The following is a 23,444-nucleotide window of genomic DNA, read 5'->3' as shown; positions in this document are numbered from 1 at the left end:
TCATGTTTATTTGGCATCTCTTGGACCCACAGTGCTTGTGTTTTTCCGTGTTCTGACTGAAGTGGAATTTTACGGTTTCCTTCTCGTGATTCATGATAAGCTGAGAGGTGTCATCTCGAAGATGCAGCAGGGAGCCTGGGCCCAGGCCCAGGGCTGGCAATCCAATGACTCATCTCTTTTAGCTGGGACTTTCCACCATGCTTACTTAATTAATGATTCAACCTCCCAACATTGTGCTGGGGGAGAACTTTCAACAACGCAATGGATCCTATTCTCCTTGCCCTCAGATCTCATCCCTTATGCAGCCACAGACAGTGCTATGGGTATGAGGAGCTACCCGGAGACAATGAATAGGAGTTGGAGGAGCAGAGCAGCTGGAGGGACTCATGTCAGCGAGCAGAGACCTGTAGTGCTTGCTCTGGATTTGCATTCCCTCTGGAGCAGGGAGAGGCTCAGAGGAGCAGAGGGAGATGGCAATGTGGAGTTGGCCAGGAAGATGTTTTTCGACAGGAAAAAGCATGAACCGGAGATTTGTGCCTCTGCGTGCTCCTTCGAAAGTTGGGCTGGAGGAATACTGTTCTGCAGACACTCTGCTTCCTCAAGGTGTTTTTCTCATGTCTGCTGTTGCAGTGGGACTTGTGTCAGGAAGCCCAGCACTTCACTTCAGGGTCCAGAGTGAGCAATTTGGCTGATAGACTATGGGAGAGGCTACATGGGACCTTCTCTTGCCAGCCCAGGTAGGAGGGGGGCCAAGGGGCTGGACAAGGGCTGATGGTTCCTGAGGCCGTTGGTTGTAAGAGAGGAGCTGAGCTGGGAAGCAGCTGGGCTCTGGTTTTGTAGGCTGTTGTCAAAGCATAGATGGTGACTAGAGGAGGGCCCTCGCAGAAGCCCACTTTCCTCTCTTCTGTATGGGCAGAAAGGGTTGTCTCTGGTGCCTGCCAGCAGAGGAACAAATGTCTCATCTCTGCAAGATCTTCTTTCCTTTCCTTGCTGCACCCCATTGAGCAGGAACAAGGCTGCATGAGTTGAGAGTGTCTGGCAGACCCAGCCAGGGAACCTCCTGGTGCTGCTGGGACCAGCAGGAAGGATGGCACTGGAAGGGATAATGTGGTTGCTAGACATGAGACAAACCTTGTCTTGGAGGCTCGGTGGTGGGGAGGTGTGCATGCACAGAAGTCACTGCACAGGACACAAGCCAGCACCTTGGTGTCCGTATATCCCTGGTGTCCGTACATACTTGGTGTCTGTTGCTGATTCAGGTCCTTCCTGCTCACTAAGCGCCAGGATAAACCAGCCTGCACCTTTCTACCACAGGCTGCCTGACCCAGCATGGCTGTTTCTAAGGAGCATTGGGAGGCTTCTGTGGGGTGGGAAGAAGCAACTGAGACAGCTTACAGATCTCAGTTTGTGGTCCCTGAGGCCTCTTCTTGTGGGCTAGCCCCATCCCTGGCATGCTGCAGGGGGTAGGAGTGCGTGGCCCCAAGCGCGCCTGCCTGCTTCTGTTCCCCGTGGGGATTTCCACTGCGGGTGGGTCCTCTGCTGCCAGTGGAATAGAGGGGGTTGGACTGAGGCCGGGATGTGGCCCTGTTTTAAATTAAGCTCATAAAGCCTAGCCCTTGGTGCTTGTTTGTTTTGTGCTCTCATTACTCTAATCCCTTCAATCCCTTTGGTTATGTGAAGGCCAAACACTTCAACCAGTTGGTGTGTCAGAGCAACACAGTGTTCCAACCGTGCCTGGGAGTGACAGGGATGAGCCCCGAGGCTCCTCTGGAGAGCCCAAGCCTCTCCTCTGAGTGGGTTTCCCAGTACATTTGGGGTCTGGCCACTGGTTGTTCTCATGAAGTCTGTCCTGTGCTTGCTATGGAGCAGGAAACCATTACATTATGCAGCCAAATCCTACTATTCCCTGGCCTGCTGCACAACCCTGTAGCGTTGGTACTTCCAATTCACTGAACATCATGGTCTGGTCTTGATGGCTGCTGTGTGTCTCAACCATGTATGGGGCAGCTGGTGTGGTGAATGGGGTAGTTTAAGAGCACAGGACTGGGGAGAACCTCTCAGATCCTTAAGTCTGAACTCCAGCTGTCGTAGCTGGCTGTGTGACACCCCCACTTCCACCAAGCAGTGATGCTTCAGCTCTGAGGAATAAGGTAATGCTCTGAAAGCCATTCCTGAGCCTAGCTGTTCTCAGTCAAGCTCTTCCAGTATCTGCATTTTTCCAAGTGTCCCAGCAGCCCACCTCTGCACCCCTTCCACCCTGAGAGTCTCTAGAGCACCATTGGGTGCTCTCAGGGCACCTGAGGTCTTACCAGGGCCTTGTACATTGGCATTGGGACTGCCCTATGTGTGTTTGTGGAAAAGTGTTTGTGATGCTGCCTAGCATCATGTTGGCATTTCTTGGTCTTGGCAGCTTGCAGCTGTCCTGTGAGCAGCAAGTGTGCCCAGGTCCCTCTCACTGCCTGCTCCCACCTCTTAGCTTGTAGTATATGTTCCTGTGATTTGTCCTGAGGTTGTGCTGAGGTTCATCCCGCTCCTGCCACTCCGTGCTCCCATCCAGCTCTTCCTGCACAGCTTGTGCCTCCTGACACAGCACATTTCATCAGCACGCTGACTTTTCTGGGCCAAGCTCTTTAGTGAAGATATAACACTACATCAATCCATGAGGAGGGCTTCCTCCTCATTCTCCACCATGAAAGTTGCCCTCAGTTCCCCTTTATGCACCTTTTGCCAATCCCTGTCTTCTCCAGCTTAGCTCATACATTCCCACATAGTGCTGCTGCAGGAAAGGCTTTACTGCAGGCCAAATGGGTGAGCCTGACAGTGTTTCCCTGGGATAAGCCCAACCTCCCTTCCTGAAGACTGTGTCTGATGTGTGCTGAGTCAGGGGCAGAGGCAGAGCTTGAGGCAGGGCTTGAGCTTGGCGAAGTCCCACTTGCTCAACCTGTTCCTGGAAGAAGACACCAGCGCAGCCTGGCCCACCATCCCTCCACCTCCGGAGGAGATCAGTCACTGTCGTCCCCGTGTGCTGGCACTGAGTTTCTTAGCAAGGATACTCCGTGGATGACAGCTCCATACGAGCAGGACCAGGGATCAGGTGAAAGGACAGGACTCACCAGTCCAGGCTTGCAAACAACAACCGTGATGGCTGTAAGAGTGAGCCTGCTGGGGTGGCTCACCGTAGGGCCCACATCTGTTTTCCATGAGGACTGTGAAGCAGAGCAGTCATTCACAAGCCATCCCTCCAGCTGCAGCGAGCGAGCTCTGCACTGCAGATGTGGGACTGCTGTCACTGTGGAGGTCCCCACCGCACTGCTTAGTGCGGAGTCTGCCTCAGACACCAGCCTGGCTGAGACCCCCTTGGTCCGTGGCACCTGAATGGGAGGTACGGAGTAGGGGGTTCAGTTCACCCTCGGCTTCCTCACATCTCACCAGGCTCTCTCCTGTCCACAGATATCAACGAGTGCTTGATGCAGGGCCTGTGCAAAGATGCCGAGTGTGTGAACACCCGCGGCAGCTTCCGCTGCACCTGCAAGCCTGGCACCATGCTGGACCCATCCCGTAGCCATTGTATCTGTAAGTGCTCCAGGGAACCCCTCAGTTTGGGAAGGGGCCTGAGAAGGACCCCACGGCTGAATGAAGGCTGCAGCATGCTTCGTGTCTCTGGCAAGTGCGGCTGAGTTACTCTATCCTGTGCTTGTGTGCAGGATAGGTCCCCATGCCTCGGGCTCGCTTCATTCATTGTTCTTCTCCAGGGACATCTCATGGCCCCTCTGGAGGGGACATGCCTGTGGTGCAGCAGCACAGGACACAGCCTTCTGGGTTGAGAGCTCCCACAGGAGCTGGATTTGCTTGGGGCTGGCACTGCTGGGGGGATGGCCTGATGGCTGAAGGCCAGGGGATGTTCTGGCAAGAGGATGGGGCAGCCCTTGGGACAGGCTGGGAGGCATGGGCAGAGAAGGGCCCGAGGGGGAGAGACTGAGTGTCTCCCATTCTCTCTTTGGAGAGTGTAGAGCTTGGCCTCTGGCACTAACCCTGCCATTGTGTTTCAGCGGACAAAGCAGTGTCAATGGAGCAGGGGCTGTGCTACCGCTCTGCAGCCGGAGGCGTGTGCTCCTTTCCTCTCTCCCACCGCATCACCCAGCAGATCTGCTGCTGCAGCCGCGTCGGCAAGGGCTGGGGGAAGAACTGCGAGGAGTGCCCTGTGCCTGGCTCAGGTGAGATGTGCCTGCTTCAGCTTTGCCTGCTCTGGCTAGACTGGGGTTTTGGCTTGCCTGAACTTGCTGCCATGCAGATGGCTGCAGGACCCAGAGCTGAACGGTGCAAATGCTGGCCTGTGAGATGGGTGCAGCAGCCCAGGAAGCAGACCTGGGTAATACTGGGAAGATGGAGAAATCCCTGATGGGAAACCACTCTGTACCAGAGAGAGAGCACAGCCATGTCTGTGCCTGGCTTTGCTCGACAGCCTTTTTGTCTCTCCTACATCTTCTGCTGGGATGAAAGTCAGGTGAGGGTGAGTTTGGCATATCTCAGTATGGGGTAGGGTGGAGGGGAAAGCACTGAAATCCTCAGGGCTGGGAAAAATTTTCAGGTGGTTTATGCAGAGCATCTTGAGCGATGTGCAAAGTGCTCAGTGCCGAGGTTCTAGGAGTTCACTTTTATTTGCTCCCTTGCTCATCTTTGACCTTCCTGTGGCATGATCCCTTCCTAGCAGTACTGACCCAGGGGAGGGATTTCAGTTTTGGTGTCTAGGAGTACCAGCCAGTGCCTGTTAGAAACCCACCCTGCCCTGTAAGCAGATTCCTTCTGCTTGAAGCATCCACCCACTGCAGCCCAGATGTGTTTCTGTAAGGATTTAACCCTTAGAAATCTCCGGAAAATGATAGGATGGGAGAAACTGGTACCTGCATTCACATATATGCCTGTCCATCTTCACTCCTTTCTTCCACTTGTCCCACTATCATGTCTGGGTGTAGTAAGCCAGGTGATCCCTGCAATACCCTCTTCTCTCCAACCTCTGCCTTCTAAAGCTTCGATTTGATTTTCCCTTGCAGAAGCCTTCAAGGAGATTTGCCCAGCAGGACATGGCTATACCTACTCCAGCTCTGATATCCGCCTGTTGATGAGGAAGGCAGAGGCAGAAGAGCTGCCCCTCAGCTTGGAAGAGCAAGGGGAGAGCAGCAACTGGACTTTGGACTGGGCAGCAAGGAGACAGCAACTGCAGGACAGCCTGCGTGGGAGCGTCCTGGAGGCATTCCCCCACCCTGGCACCTCGGCAGGAGAGGGTAGTGTGGGGTCTACTGCTTAAAGCTGCTCCATCTGGGCCCGTAGCAAGGGTGGGCAAATTCCCAGGTCCTGCCATGCCCCCATGGATGGACTTCTAGCTGATAAGAACTTTCTATATCTTCATGAATACGCAAGGTGTTCTTCAGCCCTACTAGTGTTCCTGGGGCATGAGACACCATGTCTTCAAGCCTTTGGAGAAGAGGTTGAGTGTTTCAGGCTCCTGTGACCACATCTCTGCAGTTGGTGCTGGCTGGCCAGGCTGCCTCCACTGGGACCTCAGGTCTGCGTGGCAGCCCTGGCACTGCAGTCCTTGGGCTTTTGTCCAGCCCAGCTGGAGGCAAGTGTGACCAGCTGCTTGTGCCAGCACCTGCTGGAGTAGAAGCTCCTGGGGTCTGCACATTGCCAGGAGAGGAGTCTGGGTGTGTTGGCTTTGGGAACAAGCTCTTGCGGAGGAGCATGAGGAACTGAGTGGCAGTGTCTTAGAGGTGGGGTGAAGTTAGGGCAGCCAGGGTTTTAAGGAGGATGCCTGCCTGCCTTGTCTCTACTCACCATGCACTGTTTCACTTTCCAGGTGAAGTTTCTCCTGCTGCGCAGGTGAGTAAGGTTTGTCTTGCTATATCTGGGTGCATCCATGCTAGGGGATGTCATAGAAATAGGTGACAGGGAGGTGTGAAATGTGGTCAGAGAGATCACTAAGGAAAGCAAGTAGCTGCTGCCAGAGGGAACAGAGTGTGAACTGCAAACTCTATCACCCTGGCTTAGTTGCCATGGCTGAAGGCACTGTGCCACATGCCTGCTCGGCCCTTGCTAAGAGGCCATTAGCTCAAACCAACAGGTGCTGAGGGCTCTGCTGCAGTAGTTCATGGTCAGCATTGACTCCAGCTGGCGTTTGCTGGGGCTGGGCTAGCAGCCCAGGCTGAGGCCGGAGCTGGCTGAGGTGTGGGTGCTCACTCCCTGCTGTCAGCCTGGCCTGGCTGTAGAGCTAATGAGCGGCAGGGGAAGGGCAACTGCTGCAGTCAGCTTGGGGTCTGCTCCTCTCATGAAGCCCAGTGTCATGTCCAAGCCCAGCTCGCAGGCAGGTCTCCCCGTGCTCATGTGGGTGCAGCAGAAACTCCACTGGAGCAGTTGGCGCGGGTGTCTCCCACACTGGCTGTGTGAATTCACCCTGTCTGATGGGAGCAGCCTGGGGACTGATTCTCTGGCAGGCTTTCCTGGGGCTGGGTTTCTTTATTGAGTCTCACTTGAAAAATGTGTGTCTCTTGATCCCTGCTGTCAGTAGAAGTTGGGCCATATCTCTCCTGAGCATCTCTGTGCCCCCTTGCTATAGCAGCCCAGCCCTCAGAATGTGCTTGCAACCTCTCTGAGAGAGGGGACAGCACTGCCATCGTCACTGCTTCATAGACATGAAGTGACTTGCCCAAGGACACATGAGAAAGCTCAAGACAGGGCAGAAATTTGAACCAGAGCTTCCAAATCTGAAGCAGAGCTAGTCTGGGATGTATATTGCTCAGCCATCTGTTTTCTTCATCCATTGTGGAAAGATCCTTGGAGCAGAGACCCAGGTTGTGCTCCAACACCTCCTTTGGCAGCCATGGGTTTGCCAGGAGGGGATGTTGAGAAAGAGCATCTAGCACCAAGCACCCTTCTAGTAGGTAGTGCTCTTGAGGCAGGTTGGAGTAGTGGCTGTCCTCAGCCCTCCAGAGCTGCCAGTGGCAGTATTTATCATGCCTGGATGCCCTTCCTGGCCATCTTGTGGAGGTGCCTGCCCAGTAGCAGTGCCCTGGGTCTCACCTGCACAGCATGCTGGCATGGCCCCTCTGTGGGCAGCCCCCCGGGCATGGCCAGGAGCTGTTTTGCTCAGGACAGAGAGGCCCTGCCAGCTGCACCCAGATGTGGCAGCTTCTCCTCCCAGGATGGTGTCTTGGGGAGCAAGAGGAGCCAGGAGGTGGGTGGGAAAATGTCTCAGGGATGCTGCATCCCAGCTACATGCACAGGAATAGAGGCAGTCCTATGTGTCTGTCCCTCAGGGCGCTGCTGATGCCACCGCAGAGCCCGCCACACGCAGAGGTGAGCGCCCGGCTGGCGGGAGGGCAGGGCGGTCATGGGGAAGAGGACGGGGCAGCGAGGAGGGAGGAGAGTGGGAAGGCTGGGAGCTGCCTCGTCTGCACCGCAGCCCCTGGTGCTGGGCAGGACGGGCTCCTGGCTGGGCTGGCTGCGGGACAGTGTGGGGGACCAACGCCACACTGGGGTGGCTGACGTGGGGCCATAGGGATGTGGGGAGGTGGAGCAGGCTGTGTTAAATAACAAGATGATGAGGTTGCTGCAGCCACCCTGTGGCCCCTTTCCATATGCTCTCTCGGGGCTGTGGATGGGGGGACACCCAGCACGGGTAAACCTTGGGTGGGCACCTCTGCCTGGGATTGGGGTCTGGACCTCACCTCTCTTCTTCCTCAGCAGAGGAAGATGAGTCCTGGCGCAGTCATCCCCAGCCTGGCTCCACCACCACCTGGGATGCTGCTGCTCCAACACAGATGCCAGCGCAGGGCTCAGGTGTGTGTCCACCACTCTCAGAGATTTCCCTTCTCTCTCTGCCTAGCACTATGGGGAAATTATGCCCTAAGCTCAGCCCAGGGGCTCTCTCCCTTCCCCAGCCTGCTTATCATCCCACATGCTTCCCTTGACTTCCCAAAGAAAAGTCCCTGCCCTACCGCCTTGGGGTGTTGTCCCAGCCTGGTCCCAAGTGCTGCCAGCCAGGGAAAGCTGGCTGGCTGTGGGGAGGCACGAGGGTGATCCTGTATGGGGAGCAAAATGTTTGGCTTTCTGGGTCCTTCCCCACCTGCAGCTGACTTGCCCGGCACAGCAGTGGCTGCCAGGCGAGGGGGATCACGCGCCTGCTCCTGTGGCTTTGGCCCCGTTCCCCCACGGCGCAAGCTGACTCATCGGGAAGGGGGAGCGCAAGGGGAGGCATGTGGCTCCCGGGGCGGCTTGTTTACAGCGCTGGAAACAAGGGCACTGTTGTTCCAGGGTTGCTTAAGTCTGGGAGCGAGGCCCCTGCCCTCCGCTGGGGGCTGGAGCACCTTCGGGAGCAGGCCTGGCGAAGGCACCTTGCTGAGGAATGCATCTTCCTCCATAGCCTTTTGTCTGGGGTTGGGTTGGCCCCCCCTGGCTGGCTCAGTGCCGAGGGGTGTGCCATGCCCCGCTGCCCCCCCACTGCCGCCTGCACCCCGCTTAGCAGAGTGGCGGTGGGGGGAGCCCTGCTGTCACCCCAAAAGGAGCCCCCTTACAGGTGCCAGGCTCTGCTGCCAGTCCTCCTCCAAGGCATGGGGCTGGCAGGCTTCCTCACCACCCTTTTGTGGGGCCGGGGCACAGGTGAGCAGTGCAGGGGACCGCGGCATCCCAGCTGGGCTCAGGCTGGAGGAGGTGGCAGGGTCTGCTGTGTCCTCCCTGCAGCCCTGTGGGTGCAGGCTGCCTGAAGACATAGAGCTCAGCATCGCTCTCTAAGAAGGGGAGAAGCAGCCTCCCTCCCAGTGGTGCTGGGGAAACAAGGCAGATGCCAGACTCGGTGCACCCTTTCGGTGCTGCCCCCAACCCCATGCTTTCCCCTCCCAGGGGTCAGCAGCTGTGCCTCTTCACCCCTCTCCTGCGGAGCCGGCACTTGCGTGCTTACCCCAGAGGGATACACATGCTTGTGCCACCCCGGCTATACGTTGGACCCCAGCCGCCTCCACTGCATTGGTAGGTTGGCACCTCCTCTGCCTGCCGGGCTTCGATGGACCATTTGGTCCTTCAGGGTCCTGGGGGAAGGTTTTCTGGCAGCTCTGCTGAGCCCCTGCCCACTTGCTGCACCGCGGGGCTGGCAGGGGTTTGGCAGGGGTCTGGCAGGCAGCTGCAGGTGGTGACTGCCTGTCTTCCTTCCTTGCCTGTGCACAGATGAAGATGAGTGCCTGAAAGATCCTTGTGCTGGAAAAGGTCGCTGCATCAATAGCGTGGGCTCTTATTTTTGCCTCTGCTACTCTGGGTACATCCTGGCTGTTTCAGAAGGCAAGCAGAGCTGTGAGGGTAAGTAGTGTCCGCCTGGCACAGGGCTGCCACCTCCTCGGGGTGCCTGCCACCCTCATGCTCTCTCATGCCTGTGCACACACACAAGCACTCATGTACACAGTGCACACACATATGCACACCTGTGCACCCTCCCTCCCCACAGGCCTGCCCACAGACAGCCTGATCCATGGGGATCACCCTCTCCTGCTTGCTCAGGGACAGGACCTTGCCCATGATCATCTGGGCCGGAGCTTGCAATGCCAGCCCTGATCACTGCTTCATGGCAAAGGGGGTGCTAAGACAGATGGGGGATGGAGGAGAGCCTGGGCATGGGTCCCCTAGGCAGAGCGCTGCAGGTGGAGCAGCTCCTCTCCTGCACCCAGCCTTCCACATGCTGGAGGGGGAAGACTTAAGGACTGTCTCCCTGTCTGTTGCCAGATCGAGATGAGTGTGAGCAGCCCTCTACCTGCCGGGGACAGCGATGCATCAACACCCCTGGCTCCTACCGCTGCGAGTGCAAGGAGGGCTTTGCCATGGGTCCCAGAGGACAGTGTGAAGGTGAAGCTTGCTGCTCCCTGTTCCCCTGCCCCTCCTACGCACCCTGTGCATGGCTGAACACCTTCTTTCCTCACCGCTCCATGTCTCCTGGAAGGGATGAAGGACCCCCCCATGTCTGTCTGCCCTGTACTCTCCCTGAGGGCTGTCTGTCTTCTTCTCTGCCTGCAGGAGGGACAGGCTTTCCTGGGCAGAGAGGGGAGTTCTCCCAAGATCCTCTCCCACCTCCCCAGGGAGATCCCCCACGACCAGTCCATGCCAGGTTCCCATTCTGGGAGGAGTTGCCCATCCATTTTCCTGCCACTTTTCCTCTGTCACCAGACCCTCATGCTGGCAAGTGGACTGCAGGGAGAGCAGGCTGCAGAGACTCAGGCCACCTGTGCCCACAGCATCCCACTCACATGGCATGACCTGGGCCCTTGAGAGCATTCAACCTTGTGAACATACAATGTGCCTGATCAAAGATCCCACTTTCTCAGTAGGTCATCTCCAACAGAGAGTGGGAGACTATTTTAGGAGGCAGTATGAGAAATGGGGCATGCACAGAATGCTGCTCCCCCCGCATGGCCTCCAGAAAGCACTTGCCTTAAGGACTTGCTGAGCTGGAGGCTGCATCCTAATCATAGTTATGAAGGTCCCAGGTGAAACAGCCCTGCACAGATGTTCTCTGATCCCTTTTTCTGCCCATGCACATTCCTGGCCTTGGCAACACCCTGTGGCAGTAACTTTTGCTGCTGGATTATGTCAGCCCTCAGGTGTGGGTGTAGGATCCTGAGTGGTAAGTGGGACTAGAAGAAGTGTTGCCCAAGACCTGGCAAACTTGTCTCACTTCCTCTTGGGCATCGCTGTCCCCCTGAGGGGGAGTCTGAGGATCCAGCTGGCAGGGACATCCTGGAGAAGGCTGCACTTTTCACCTTTGGGAGCCTGAAAGGAGTGTGTTTCTTGGCAGATGTCAATGAGTGCGTGGATCCCAGCCCCTGCCGCAGTGGGAAGTGTGTCAATACGCTGGGATCCTACAAGTGTGTCAGCTGTGGGGATGGCTACCGGCCCAGGAATGGGAGATGTATTGGTGAGGAGCTTGGGCTGTCTCTGGGCAGCACCCTCACCCCCCACAGAAGTGCTCCCTGCAACTCTCACAAGGAGCAGGGGCACAGGCAGCACCCTTCTCCCGCGGGCAGCCAGCCTGCGTGGCCAGGGCACAGCACCCTTGTGGCCTGGGTGGTGGGGACGGCCCTGTGCATCCTCCCATGCCATGTTGGCCTCTGCTGTGTCACGCAGACGTGGACGAGTGCCTTGCGGAGGGGACTTGTGCTCATGGACGGTGTGTCAACCTGGACGGCTCCTTCCGCTGTTCCTGCTACCAGGGCTATGAGGTGGCAACTGATGGGAAAAGCTGCCAAGGTACCAGGGGGCTGTGGGTCCAGACCCTCTGAAGTGTCATGCACCCAATCCAGAGGTTTCCCTAGGCTCTTCCTGAGCGCTTGGCTCTGCCTGAGTCCTGGCCACCATGTTGGCTAGTTCTCTCAACACATCTGCCCCGGTCATGGTTACTCCGCATCATTCCCACTCATCCTGCTCTCCCTCATGTGCTTATGCAGACATCGATGAGTGCACAGCCCAGGCTGCCTGTCCCTCTGGACTCTGCCTCAACACGGAGGGCTCCTACTCCTGCACGGCTTGTGACGCTGGCTACACCATCTCCAGAGATGGCAGCATGTGTGAAGGTATCCCTTTCCCAGGGACAGAGGAGCGGGTGCTGGAGGGAATGAGGGAAGAGACATTGCAATAGCTGGGTTACTGGTGGGGCCTGGGGACTTCCTTTAGCCTTGGGATCCGTCTCCAGCTCTTTAGCTCTGATCAGCAGAGAGCATGGGGCGCTGCAAGCAGATGTCACCTAGAGCAGCAGGAAGATGGTCTTCCTCACGCAGGAAGAGGATGGGGGGGAAGGATTCACTGATGAGACTCCTGGACTAATGATGACCTGGGGGATGCTGACAAAGGCCAGCGGAGTACAGGAGGCCTGGAAACATGGGCAGAGGAGTTGTGTGTGGTTCAGTTCAGAACCATGTGCCTGGGAGCACATGCCCCAAATGTAGGTCCTCAACAGAGGGAGAAACCTTGGGTCCACAGCCAGTGGAGAGACTGTGGGCACCCATGTTTCATCATTTTTCCCCAGCCCCTAATGTAACTTGGACATGTTTAAAAAGGAAAGCTTAGTTCAAGGGCTCTGCTGTGCCAGGTATGCATGGCAGTTAACACCAGCATTGATCTATGTTGGTTGCATTGCTGAGACATGAGAGCACTCCATCCCAGCCTTATAGCCTGACTCCCCCAGCACAGGCATGGAAATTCCCTTCCTGGTGATTGCCCCCAGGGGACGTCCTGGGCTTGAGATGGCTTGAGGCAAATTCCCTCTTTGGAGCAAGGGAACGGAGGGGGCAGAGCTGGCAAAGGTATTTGTTTAAAGATTGGCCGTGTGCTGTAAATTTCTCTCTGGAGCACTGCAGAGCTCTACAGCCTCGACATAGCTGGCAAACAGAAGATCTTGCCTTTGATATGACTCTCAGAACACCCCCCCTGCATGGGGGCCTCCAATGGGGAAGGAGAGGGAGGCTCTCCTTCTATTCTCCTCTGTTTTAGTGTCTGAAAAAGCCAGTGTGAAATGAGCTTATTTTCCAACTGATTTTTGGGTGCAATGGAAGAACCATGGTTTGATCACTTCCATCTGCTCTCCCCCTTTCCCAAGACTCCATGTGAGCCCCTTCTCAGCCACCTTGCCCCAGCCCTGTCACGAGGGCACCTTATCAGGGTTCGATACTGTTTGGGTCACACTGACCAGATGGCAGGATGGCATGTTCTTCCCTGCCTTGGCTGGTGGCCTTGTCTGTGGATCTGGGTTTCATATTTGAAAAATGATAAGGGTTTCATGATAGTTTTGTGATAAATAAACTAGGTTATGGTTCATCTCCAGAAAGATTCAAGAATATTGCTACTTGCAACCCTTTGAGACTGAACAGCTGGGAATCCTGCCCGGAGGCAGTAGGGAGCGATGTTCATTTATGCCTCTGGCATGCTCAGTGCTCTGCGAAGGGGAAGAGGAGGTCCCTGCCCTGTGCCAGTCTCAGGACTTTAGCTCCTGGCAGGGGAGAAGAGTAGAGCAGGACCTTCTCTACTAGCACGTCTTCTGCTGCCTGCACACCAACCCATCCTTCTGATTAGCAGTGCCCTCCAGTGCTTCCCCCTACCTCATGGGCCTGCAGGCAACAGCAGTCTCCTGGCATCTCGCAGCCCTCTGTCAGAGGGAAGCTACCCCTCTCTCCTCTGCTGTGAGCAAAATCCTCAGACTGCCAGCAGGCTCTGTCCAAGGCCTGTGGAACTTGGGTGGGAGAGGGTTTGTGGAGCTCTGCAGCTGGGTAAGAGCTGATGTAGGCCCCCCAGCCAGCTTTGCCAGGAGGACATTGTAGGCAAGTCTGGCAGGCAGGAAAGCATTGCCGCATAAGGTATGGCTGGTGCTGGCTTACTTTCCTGATGTTTGCTCTTTGTGCGTTTGGCTGGAGAGAGGGTTTGTCAGCAACTGTGGCTCTGCACTGGCCTCTCGGTGGTTCTGGTACCCAGTGCAGAGCTCTGCTGGAGGTGGACACTGGGGTTAGCAGTATCCCTGTCCTCACAGAATCACAGAATGGCTGAGGTTGGAAGAGAGCTCTGGAGATCATCTTGTCCAATCCCCCTGCTCAAGCAGGGCCACCTAGACCCAGTTGCCCAGGACCACATCCAGATGGCTTTTGAATATCTCCAAGGCGGGAGACTCCACGACCTCTTTGGGCAACCTGTGCCAGTGCTCAGTAACCCTCACAGTGAAAAAGTGTTTCCTGATATTCAGACAGGACCTCCAGTGTTTCAGTTTGTGCTCATTGCCTCTGGTCCTGTCACTGGGCACCACTGACTTGGTGCTGGGATCCAGTTTATCTTGGTCCCCATGATGGAGGGGAGTAAAGGGTCTGAGCTGACTCCTCACGCCCCAGTAACAGGGAGTCTCTGCCCTCATCTCAGTGTGACGGTGTGGTCTGGGAGGGCAGCTCAAACCCACTTTGCAGGCCAACAGCTGCATGATGGCTTCCCTGGGTGGGGATCTTCTCCAGTGGCAGCAAGAGCTGAGGCCTCACTCTGTGATGTGCCCTTCTGCTTGGCAGATACCGATGAGTGTGAGGACCCTGCTGTTCAGTGCCTGGGGGGAGAGTGCAGGAACACCCCGGGCTCCTACGAGTGCCACTGCCAGACTGGCTTCGAGCTCATTAACGGCACCATGTGTGAAGGTACAAACCCCATCCCTGCAGTCCTCTGGGTCCAGGACATACAGCCTCCCTATGGATCCCCCTTCTTTCTCGGCAGGGAGAAAGGGCAGGTGATGCCACCATGCATGGCACATCCATAAGGTTGTAGCCAAATGCAGGATTACCATGGACAGGGAAGATCTCTGTCTCCATGGCAAGAAAAGCAAGGGGCCATGAGCACTGCAAGAGCTGCCTATAAGAGACTGGGGAGAGGGAATCCATGTGGCTTTGGTGAAGGGTGTCCCCCAGGGCCGGGTGCGTGGCCCTGACTCTGCTCCCTCTGCAGATGTGAATGAGTGCCTGAACAGCGAGATCTGCAGCCCCAGTGGCGAGTGTCTCAACAGTCATGGATCCTACTTCTGCATTTGTGCTCCTGGCTTCTCGAACACGGCTGGCGGAGTCAGCTGCCAAGGTGAGCTGGAGGATGGCAGTGACATACCTTTGGTCCTGCCCTCTGTTCCCTCCCCTGCTGTGAGGTCCAGGTTGATGATTTTGGCCTGATTTTGCAGATGTGGATGAATGCACAGACAAGTCCCGGTGCTCGCAGGGCCAGTGCCTGAACACAGAAGGCTCCTACAGGTGTCTGTGTGAAAATGGGTTCAAACACTCACAGGAGACTGATGACTGCGTGGGTGAGAGCTCAGTGTTGGGGAGATTAGCCCCCTGGGACTTGGGGGGATAGATGCAGCCAGTGCAGGGGGCAGGGCAGTTCTGCTCCCAGCACCCAAAGTTGCTGGTGACTTGTAAGGAGGACTAGCAATGGCTCAGGGCCTCCAGCCAGCTGAACTTGACCCACGTGCTGCAGTGAGCAAGCAGGGTCCCCGTCTGACCATCCTCATCCCCTTGCCCTTCTTCCTGCAGACGTGGATGAGTGTAAAGAATACGGGGATGCCATCTGTGGCACGTGGCGGTGCCAGAACAGCCTGGGCTCCTACCGTTGTATTATGGGCTGCCAGCCTGGCTTCCACTGGACCCCCTTGGGTGACTGCATTGGTGAGTATGGCCCTGGGTGTCCCTGTCCCTCCTCCTGGCAGTGACAGGGTGGCTGTGGGACATCTCTGCCAGGGGCGCGGGGGAGAAGGAGGAGGAGGAGGAAACGTGTGGCTGGTGGAGAGGCAGATAATGCTGAGAGTTTGTTTTCTTGGCTGAGCTGCCTGCTTGTGTCTAGACTTCTCTCTTCCTGGCATCTGGAACAGACACTGCATTGTGCTGCTTTCCGCTCGGGGAGAGTCCTGGGCAGGTTACAGCCATTCCAGGCTTGGGGCTGGACCACAGCTCCCTGTAGGCTGTGCTTGCTGGGGCTGCTGCCTGTGCCTGTCACCTGCCTGGCAGGGCTGGGTGAGGGCAAAGGCTGCTGGTACCACTATGTGCTAGGCTGGGGACTCTGGGTTTGGAGTTCAGGCTCCAGCAAAGAGGAAAGAGCAAAGGGCTTTCTACAGTTTTTGAGGCTCCCCCCGGCTCAGGGAAGGCTGCAGCAAGGAGGAGCTGCTGCCAGCCTCTGGGCTGCTCCAAGACTCAGATTTAGCATGTGGAGATACTCCTGGCCTTGGGAGCAGCAGGCTGGGGGCACGCAGCTGCTCTGGCTCCAGGGAAATCTCTCCCATCCAGCAGTAGGAGGGGAGCGGGATGCAGCCAGCAGGGCTGTAAACCTGCCCTCTGTAGGCAGAGGACCCGGTTGTGACTGTCCAACCCCACCAGGCTGGGGCAAGGCAGAGATTACTCCCTGGCACTATAGCAGTTGGAGAAAGACCAGCTCAAGAAGAATGGGGCAGGAGGGTATCATACTATATCTTTCTGCTCTTGCTCCATACACTTCAGTTGCACCCTTGTATCTCCTGCTGATGTGAGCCTGTAGGCTCTGTGTCCCTTTATGCCTCTGCAGGGACCTGTGCTACCCTCAGTCACCCCTGCCAGCCACCTCCCACGCTTCACATCCGTTTCCCATTCCCACTTTGCTCCTGTTGCTCTATCCACGTGGCCTCTTTGCAGCTCTGGATGTTGCAGGAAGCATCTCTTAATATGTGCACTCATAGCAGGGGAGTGAGTGGGGCAGCCAGACACAGTCCCTCACATCAAGGGAATGCCTGCCCCATCCCCAGGTCTTGGGGTCAGAGCAGAAGGGCCTGGACACGGGGGGCTCCATTGGGAGAGGTGGGGTCTGGGGCAATTCCTGCTCTCCGCTCTGCTGCAGATATAGATGAGTGTGCCAACGAGACGCTGTGCGGGAGCCATGGCTTCTGCGAGAACTCAGATGGCTCCTTCCGCTGCCTCTGCGACCGTGGCTATGAGAGCTCGCCCTCTGGGCACTACTGTGTTGGTGAGTGTCCCTTGATCACTCTGCCAGTCAGTGAGGGAGAGCCATCAGCGGATGCCAGGCTGGTGTCCCCGCTGTGTGACAGCTCCCAGAGCATGGGCAGGGACTGCATCTGCACGTGGAGAATCCCAGACATGGACAGGGCAGCTCGTGGAGGCAAAAATCCTCCCCTTAGCACAGCAGATCCTTGAGACTGCAAAGGAGCAGGGCTCTATGAAAAAGTGAGTGGCTCCCAGTGAACGTGGAGCCCTTCTCTGTGCAGGTGGAAAGGAGGTGCTCAGGGGCTGGAGGCACTGAAGGTGCTAGAGAGGTACTTTAATGGGTGCCTGGAGAGAACAGGCAGGGTGTAATATAAGAAAAAACGTTTTCACCATGAAGACAGGCAGGCAGTGGAACAGATGCCTAAGATGGCTGTGCAGTTGCCTGCTTTAGAGGTTTTAAAGACCCAACAAGACAAAGCCCTGAGCAGCCTGGTGGGATCCCATAATTGACCCTGCTTTGAGCAGGGGTTGTGCTACATACCTCCGACGATCCTGTGATCCAGTGACTAACTGCAAGCTGGAGTCCAGGCTCCTTGAATCCACTGAGAGCAGGGCAGGAAGCTCTTGCCAGACTTGTGCTGAGCCATGGTGTGAACAGAGCTCTCAGCTTGTCCCTAGCAGCTTACATCTCCCTGCTGAAGGGTGACCCCATGCAGCAGACCATGCACAGGCTGCCCATGCAGAGGCAGGGCTTCCGCTGCCCACCACTGCCACTTGCTTTGCAGATGTGAACGAGTGTGAGCTGATGGTCGCTGTGTGCGGGACTGCGCTTTGTGAGAACGTGGAGGGATCCTTCCTGTGCCTCTGCCCCAGCGACCATGAGGAGTATGACACAGAGGCAGGGCAGTGCCAGCCCCGAGCAGCCATGGGTGAGTAGGCAGCTAGGACAGAAGCATGGATGGCAGCTAGAGCAGGAGCGTGGTAGCCCTGGCTGGGGTGAGATAAAGCTGAGGGGCTGCCAGGGCTGTACAAGCCCATGCAGGCATGGGCAAGCTTTTGTCTGGGGAGAGCTGAGGAGCCTGAAAGCGGCGACCTGGGAAGGCCATGCTGCCAGTGATGGGTGTGCTCTGGGACCTCCTAGGTGTGGGATGCTGCGTTGGGGTGCCAAGGACCCCATCCCGTCCCTGCTCTGCTGTCTTCTAGAGGGCCCCGAGACACACGCAGCCCACCTCTCTGACAGTGCAGAGCGCAAGCAGTGCTACTACCACATCAGTGATGTTCGCCTGTGTGACAGTGTCCTGGCCAAGAACATCACCAAGGAAGAGTGCTGCTGTACTGTGGGGGCAGCCTGGGGTGACAACTGTGAGACTTACCCCTGCCCCATCCCAGGCACAGGTAGGACTCTGGCCCCTCGACACCAGGCAAGGCCTGTGCTCTGCCTGCCAGCTCCACCTTGGTTGCACTAACAAGCCGTTTCTTTTCTTTCCATCTCCCCTTGGCATCTGCTTCCTTGCTAGTGGAGTACCAAGAGATCTGCCCTCTCGGGAAGGGCTATGTTCCCCAGGAAGATCTGCTCTCAGGAAAAGTCTCTTTCACAGGTACTAGCGCCGTTTTCTCTCATTTCTCCCAGGGGGAAGAGGGAGGGTGCTGTGCAAAGCCCTGCATGGAGATGCATCCACAGAAATATCTCCCTGGGGCTGTGGTGGGGGATGCTAACACCCTGCTGCTGCTTTCCTCCATCCAGAGAAATCCCAGATTGCCAGTATCACCGAGCTGGAAGTGGCCCTTCTTCCAGTCCTGCCTCACTGCTGGCAGTGATTCTTTCTTCGTACAATTCTCCCATGCCCATTTTGAACCAGGGATGGGGTCTAGTAAGACACAACCCTTCCAGTTACTGCTCAGATCTCCCAGTGGCTGGCTGGCTCAGTCTTTGGCACTTCATCTCCAGGGGCTTGTGTTCTCAACCTTCCAGAAACACACATGAATTTCCTATTTGTGAAAGTATTCTGTTCCCCACCATCCCTCGCCCTGCTCTGCCTGTGTGTGCTTCCCCCTCTGCTCTCAGGCATGGAGCCGGTGGGACAGGCTGGGGGGGGGGCTCACTTGGGGACCTGCCAGTGATCCAGGCCAAGGTGCCGTGCCGGCTTTCTGCAGGTACAACACCCAGCCCGCCTTGCTTCCACGGCTCTGCTCCCTGAGATGCTCTCTCCCTCCCTCCATCCCTCCCTCAGACATGGACGAGTGTGAGATATTTGGCTCCGAGTTCTGCCGCAACGGACAGTGTTTGAACACGGTGCCGGGCTACAAGTGCTTCTGCCGTACGGGCTACTTCTACGACTCCAGCAGGCTTGAGTGTGTTGGTAAGATGGTCTCAAAGTGCAGCAGGCACCCCACTGCGCACAGAGGGACAGACGTGCTGCTGCACCCAGAGTTGTCGCTGCTGCCTAGGCTACAGGGCCAGGTCTGGACAACAGGCTTCCTGGGACCCTCCTGGGGAACGAGAGAGGAGGTGGCAGGAGCCCCTGAGGTCCCCATTTGGGGAAAGGGAAGGGTCATATTGCTCATGTCTGCCAGCCTGAAACATTGCTCTGTCCTTGTGTATGGGTAGACCAGGACGAGTGTCAGAACGAAGTGTACTGCATCAATGGCGAGTGCCTGAACACAGACGGCTCCTACCACTGCTTCTGCAGCCTCCCTCTTGTGCTGGATGCCACTGGCAATCGGTGTGTGAACCTCTCCAGCAGGGCAGGTGAGCCCGGGCCCCCGCCACAGCACACCTTCGCCCTGCACATCCTGCCCCACAGCTGGGTCTCCCGGCAGGGAGCAGCAGGTGGGGGCTCAGTGTCAGGCTGAGGTGTGCCAGCATCAGCACAGTGTGCAGCCATGGCAGGGGGGGCAGGAGCTGGAGCACATGGTCATCCCTCTCAGGACAAGGTAGGGTAGCACTCTTCTGGATCTTCATGGCATCCTTTGCTTGTGTCACTGACAGATGCCTTGGAGGAGTATGAAATCCACCTGGATGTCTGCTGGCAGACCGTTGCCGACTACATCTGCCAAGACCTGCTGCATGGCGAGCAGACCACGTACACCGAGTGCTGCTGCCGGCTTGGTGAAGCCTGGGGCCAGAACTGTGCGCTCTGCCCGCACAGGTCCTCTGGTGAGCGGGGCGGCGTGGGCAAGCATCCCCTGGCAGAAGTGGGGACGGACTGGGCTGCCAGTGGTCATGTCATGCAGAGTCAGCCACGTATGACTGCAGCAAGGGTTCCTCTTGTTGCCTACATTGCCAAAGCCAGCGCAAGGAGTGGGTGAACCCACCACTTCTCCAGGGCTGAGCTGCACCAGTGGGTAGGATGTACCTGAAACTGGTTTGCAATGAGTCCAAGGTGTTCGAGGGGAGAGCTGCTCTGTGCATCCCGCTGCTCCTGCTTAGCTTAGGAGAGGTGAGGCAGTGGCAGCCGGGGATGGGAGCACATTGGGAACTAGGCTTCTTGCTGCTCAAGAACTTGGTGGCCCCAGACAGGAGCTGGTCTTCTCAAAGACAGGATCCCATCAGCAAACTACAGAGCTGCAGCTTTGGAGCCCATTGAGCCCAGCAGGCCTGGCTCTGCTGGCCTGGTGTGGATCTACCCTCTCTGGCCATAGTGGACCTATCTCTCTTGAGCCAGGCTGCTGACCCTTTTCTCTCACTGCTTGCAGCTGATTTTGCTTTCCTGTGTAATGGGGCCAGTGAAGACAGTGAGAGAGGGGCTGAGCTCCGAGAAAGACCTAGGTATGAGTACGCACCAGGCTTGGAAGACCCCCACTATGGCCTTCCCAGCCCCGATACGGGCCCCTACTACAACTACCTGGAGTCCGAGTATGGAAACCCCGATGCTGGTTTCCCTCGGAGGGAGCCCAACAGTGAGTATCACGGCAGACCTCTCCACCACAGCCCAGGGCGGTCCCCGCCCCGCTACCTGCCCAGCCAAACTGGTGAGTACTGGGAGACACAGAGACGTGCCTTCCCTCCCAGCCTGTGTCCATGGGGACTGCCTGGCAGCTCCCACCCCGGCCAGGGGGCTCCAGGCTTGGAGCAAGCTCTGCTCCTGGCAGCTCTGAGTCGGTCCTGGCCCCACCGGCACCGTCTCGCCGCGTGCCCCCCATGTCCCCTCCACAGCTGGGCGGAGGATCACCCTGGTCTGACACCACCTTGCCACCCTCCAGGTCTCTACGAGGGCTTTGAGGGGCTGCAGGCTGAGGAGTGCGGGATCCTCAACGGCTGCGAGAACGGGCGCTGCGTGCGCGTCCGGGAGGGCTACACCTGCGACTGCTTTGACGGCTTCCAGCTGGACATGACCCGCATGGCCTGCGTGGGTGAGTGGCGGCCGGGGCCAGCCCCGGGGGCTGCCGGGCGGGGCAGCCGGGGCTGTGCGGGCAGCCGGGCCCCCGCATTCCTTGCCGGCTGCCGCTCTCTGGCGGTGCTGGCCGGGACAGCTGGCGGAGGAGTCCCGGCTCTTCCTAGCGCTTCCTTCCCGTAGACCTGGGACGACCTTCCTGGAGGTTCAGGCGGCCACTTTCTGCTGGCAGCTAGGGCACCGCTGGGCATCACGGGGAGCCCCTGATGGCTCCCTTTGCGTAACGCTCTTGTATTATCACCAGCCACTGTGACTCTATCCCTGATTAATTTCCTCTACGTTCGCCATTGCCCTGATGAAATTCCTCACTTTCCACCCTGCCCTATGAGGCACTGTCTCTAAAGCTTCTCTCTGCATTTCCTCTACATCCCTATGCCATGTCTCCATCCTTTTCACAGTGCAGCTTCCCCAAGCCAGCTGAGGCCCCGGGCGCTCAACAGAGCAGATGCAGACTCTCCTTTTCCTTAGGCACGGCACTTACTGCAGCTCCCAGCATCTTTATTGCATGACACAATCATGCAGCTTCATACAGAACCTGTGGTCTCTCTCCCTCCCCAAATGCTGCTGGGCAGAACGGCTGCCTGAGCTTTTACTCCCCGTTCTGCATTTGTGCACCGTTTCCCTTTCTTTGGCCACAGTGCTTTGCATTTTCCTTCAGTGAATTTTGTCTGGTTGATTTTGGACCGCTTCTCTGCTTGATCAGAATGAGTCTGAACACTGCAAAGTGCTTGCAGTGTGGCATCACACAGATACATTTTATAAGCATGGGGATTCTTCCTTCGTCCACCTTAATGACAACATCTGGATGGATTAGGGGTCAGGACAGACCCCTGCTTAAATGGCTTTTATTGTAACAGCCAGGTATTGCTAATTACCTTTGGAGTGCAGCTTTGCAGCCCATTGTGCAATTGCCGCATTTTTACCTAGCCTGTATTTTCTCTGTCTGCTTGAGTGTCATGTGAGAGTGTGTTGAAATCTTCACTGTGGCCAAGGCACATCATATCCACCACTTCTCCCTTATCTGACAGACCAGTTATCAGGTCAGCAAAGGGAACCAGATTGGATTAACGTAATCAGGCTTTAACAGATCTGCATCAGCTATTTAATGACCCTGATATCCTTTGGAGGGTTGTGACCTAATCACTCACAAACCTGGTCTGCTTAAGGGAATGGGGGTGACCAGTCTGTAATTCTGGATTCTCCCTTCTCTGTTTTTGAAGGTAGTTACCAAATTTACCCTTCCTTGGGTCTCTGAGACCTCCTTTACCCTCCATCTCAGAGAGAACTGCCAACTTTTCAGGGACTGCAGGAGCATTAAGCATGTGAAGATGAGTTGCAGCAAGCCTTTAGCAATATGAATGTAACTGCTTTACCTAGCCAATTGTCGAACCTCTCCATCACAGTGTGGCCTTTCCCTCCCTGTACTCCTGCACCCTCGTTTAAACACTTCAAACATGGTCTGCACCCTGTCTGGTCACCACAAGCATTTTTATGATGACTGGAACAAAGCCCGCATTAGCTGCTCCAGCCAGCTTGGCTGGCTTTTGTTTCCTCTGTCGATAAGGACCAGACAACATTCCCCATTGTTTCCTGCTAACATATTTATGGAGCCTTTGCTTGTTGCTTTTCCTGTCCTGGACTAATTAGCACTCATTTTACACTGGAGCCTGTCCTGTTCCATTCCCCCCCCCCCCCCCCCCCCCCCCGCCTTCAGTTCTCCTACATGGTGCTTAGTGATCCCCATGTTTTTACCTTGCTGACTTCAGGCCTTTGGAGTACTCCTGTAGCAGCTGCAGTGCTTCCCTTCTTGCCTCCCTATGGGGCTAGCTTGCCCTTGTCCTGCAAGATGGGCTGCCTGCCCCCAGCCCTGCCTGAGTGGGCAGGCTCCAGGGCTTGGTGCACACCGCTGGCACTACTCTGCTACTTCTGGCTTTCAGGTGCCTCTGGGCTAAAGTAGCCTTGTTTTACTTCTCTCAATTTAGTGGTCCACAGCCAGACCAGCCTGCCTGCTTTTCCCCCTTTTACCTTTCCCTGGAGCCCCCAGCAAGGCTGCCTCCCCCCACTTCCCAGGCTGCAGAGCACGTCTTCCCTGATGTGCTGCCTAACATCTCCTCCTTGGGCTTCTGAGCAAGCCCGTCCCATCCATGGCGATGTTCTTTTCCTGAGATTTAGCCTGTTCAGCCATTGCTTTGGCTGCATATGAAGGCTGCCTTGTTCCCCAAGCTCTCTCATCTCACTCTTCCCCTCTCTTCCTCCTCCCTCCCATGACTGCTGTGCTTCCTCCCACCGTGCCTGGAGGTTTTGCTTCCAGCCTCCCTCCCAGGGGTTGCACTTCCCTTTCTTTGCCAGATGGCCCCCTCCACCTGTGCTACAGATAACCCGAGGTCCCCAGGGTGGCAGAGCTCTTCAGTCCTCCTGGGGGTCTGTCGGTCACTGCTGGGGGCCTTCACTCTCCCTTGGGTGGGCAGCTGAACCCATCAGCTGCTCCTCACTCCTCCCTGCTGATCTGGGGGGGGGGGGGGGGGGGGCGGGGAGTTTTGGCGGG

The 23,444-nt window shown here is 56.8% G+C and overlaps 1 protein-coding gene across 1 annotated transcript in view; it reads left to right on the top strand.

Moving 5' to 3' along the window:
- Positions 1–23,444, top strand: part of LTBP2 (latent transforming growth factor beta binding protein 2) — a 99,136-nt gene that overhangs the window by 74,057 nt on the left and 1,635 nt on the right. Inside the window, exons 12-36 of the mRNA XM_010583712.1 lie at positions 3,451–3,573; positions 4,050–4,214; positions 5,052–5,282; positions 5,855–5,877; positions 7,311–7,350; positions 7,741–7,833; positions 8,893–9,018; positions 9,214–9,342; positions 9,763–9,882; positions 10,829–10,948; positions 11,158–11,280; positions 11,478–11,603; positions 14,070–14,192; positions 14,497–14,622; positions 14,720–14,842; positions 15,072–15,203; positions 16,402–16,527; positions 17,291–17,434; positions 17,709–17,900; positions 18,023–18,103; positions 18,737–18,865; positions 19,114–19,254; positions 19,495–19,662; positions 20,202–20,477; positions 20,709–20,858. Coding sequence (XP_010582014.1) covers positions 3,451–3,573; positions 4,050–4,214; positions 5,052–5,282; positions 5,855–5,877; positions 7,311–7,350; positions 7,741–7,833; positions 8,893–9,018; positions 9,214–9,342; positions 9,763–9,882; positions 10,829–10,948; positions 11,158–11,280; positions 11,478–11,603; positions 14,070–14,192; positions 14,497–14,622; positions 14,720–14,842; positions 15,072–15,203; positions 16,402–16,527; positions 17,291–17,434; positions 17,709–17,900; positions 18,023–18,103; positions 18,737–18,865; positions 19,114–19,254; positions 19,495–19,662; positions 20,202–20,477; positions 20,709–20,858 — 3,330 coding nt within the window. The remainder of the gene's footprint in view (positions 1–3,450; positions 3,574–4,049; positions 4,215–5,051; positions 5,283–5,854; positions 5,878–7,310; positions 7,351–7,740; positions 7,834–8,892; positions 9,019–9,213; positions 9,343–9,762; positions 9,883–10,828; positions 10,949–11,157; positions 11,281–11,477; positions 11,604–14,069; positions 14,193–14,496; positions 14,623–14,719; positions 14,843–15,071; positions 15,204–16,401; positions 16,528–17,290; positions 17,435–17,708; positions 17,901–18,022; positions 18,104–18,736; positions 18,866–19,113; positions 19,255–19,494; positions 19,663–20,201; positions 20,478–20,708; positions 20,859–23,444) is intronic.

Source organism: Haliaeetus leucocephalus, unplaced genomic scaffold (assembly GCF_000737465.1).
Source record: "Haliaeetus leucocephalus isolate CR32 unplaced genomic scaffold, Haliaeetus_leucocephalus-4.0 Scaffold932, whole genome shotgun sequence".
In the NCBI taxonomy this organism is placed as follows: domain Eukaryota; kingdom Metazoa; phylum Chordata; class Aves; order Accipitriformes; family Accipitridae; genus Haliaeetus; species Haliaeetus leucocephalus.
Note: the sequence above shows the minus strand (reverse complement) of the source record. Positions and strands in the feature narration are given on the sequence as shown.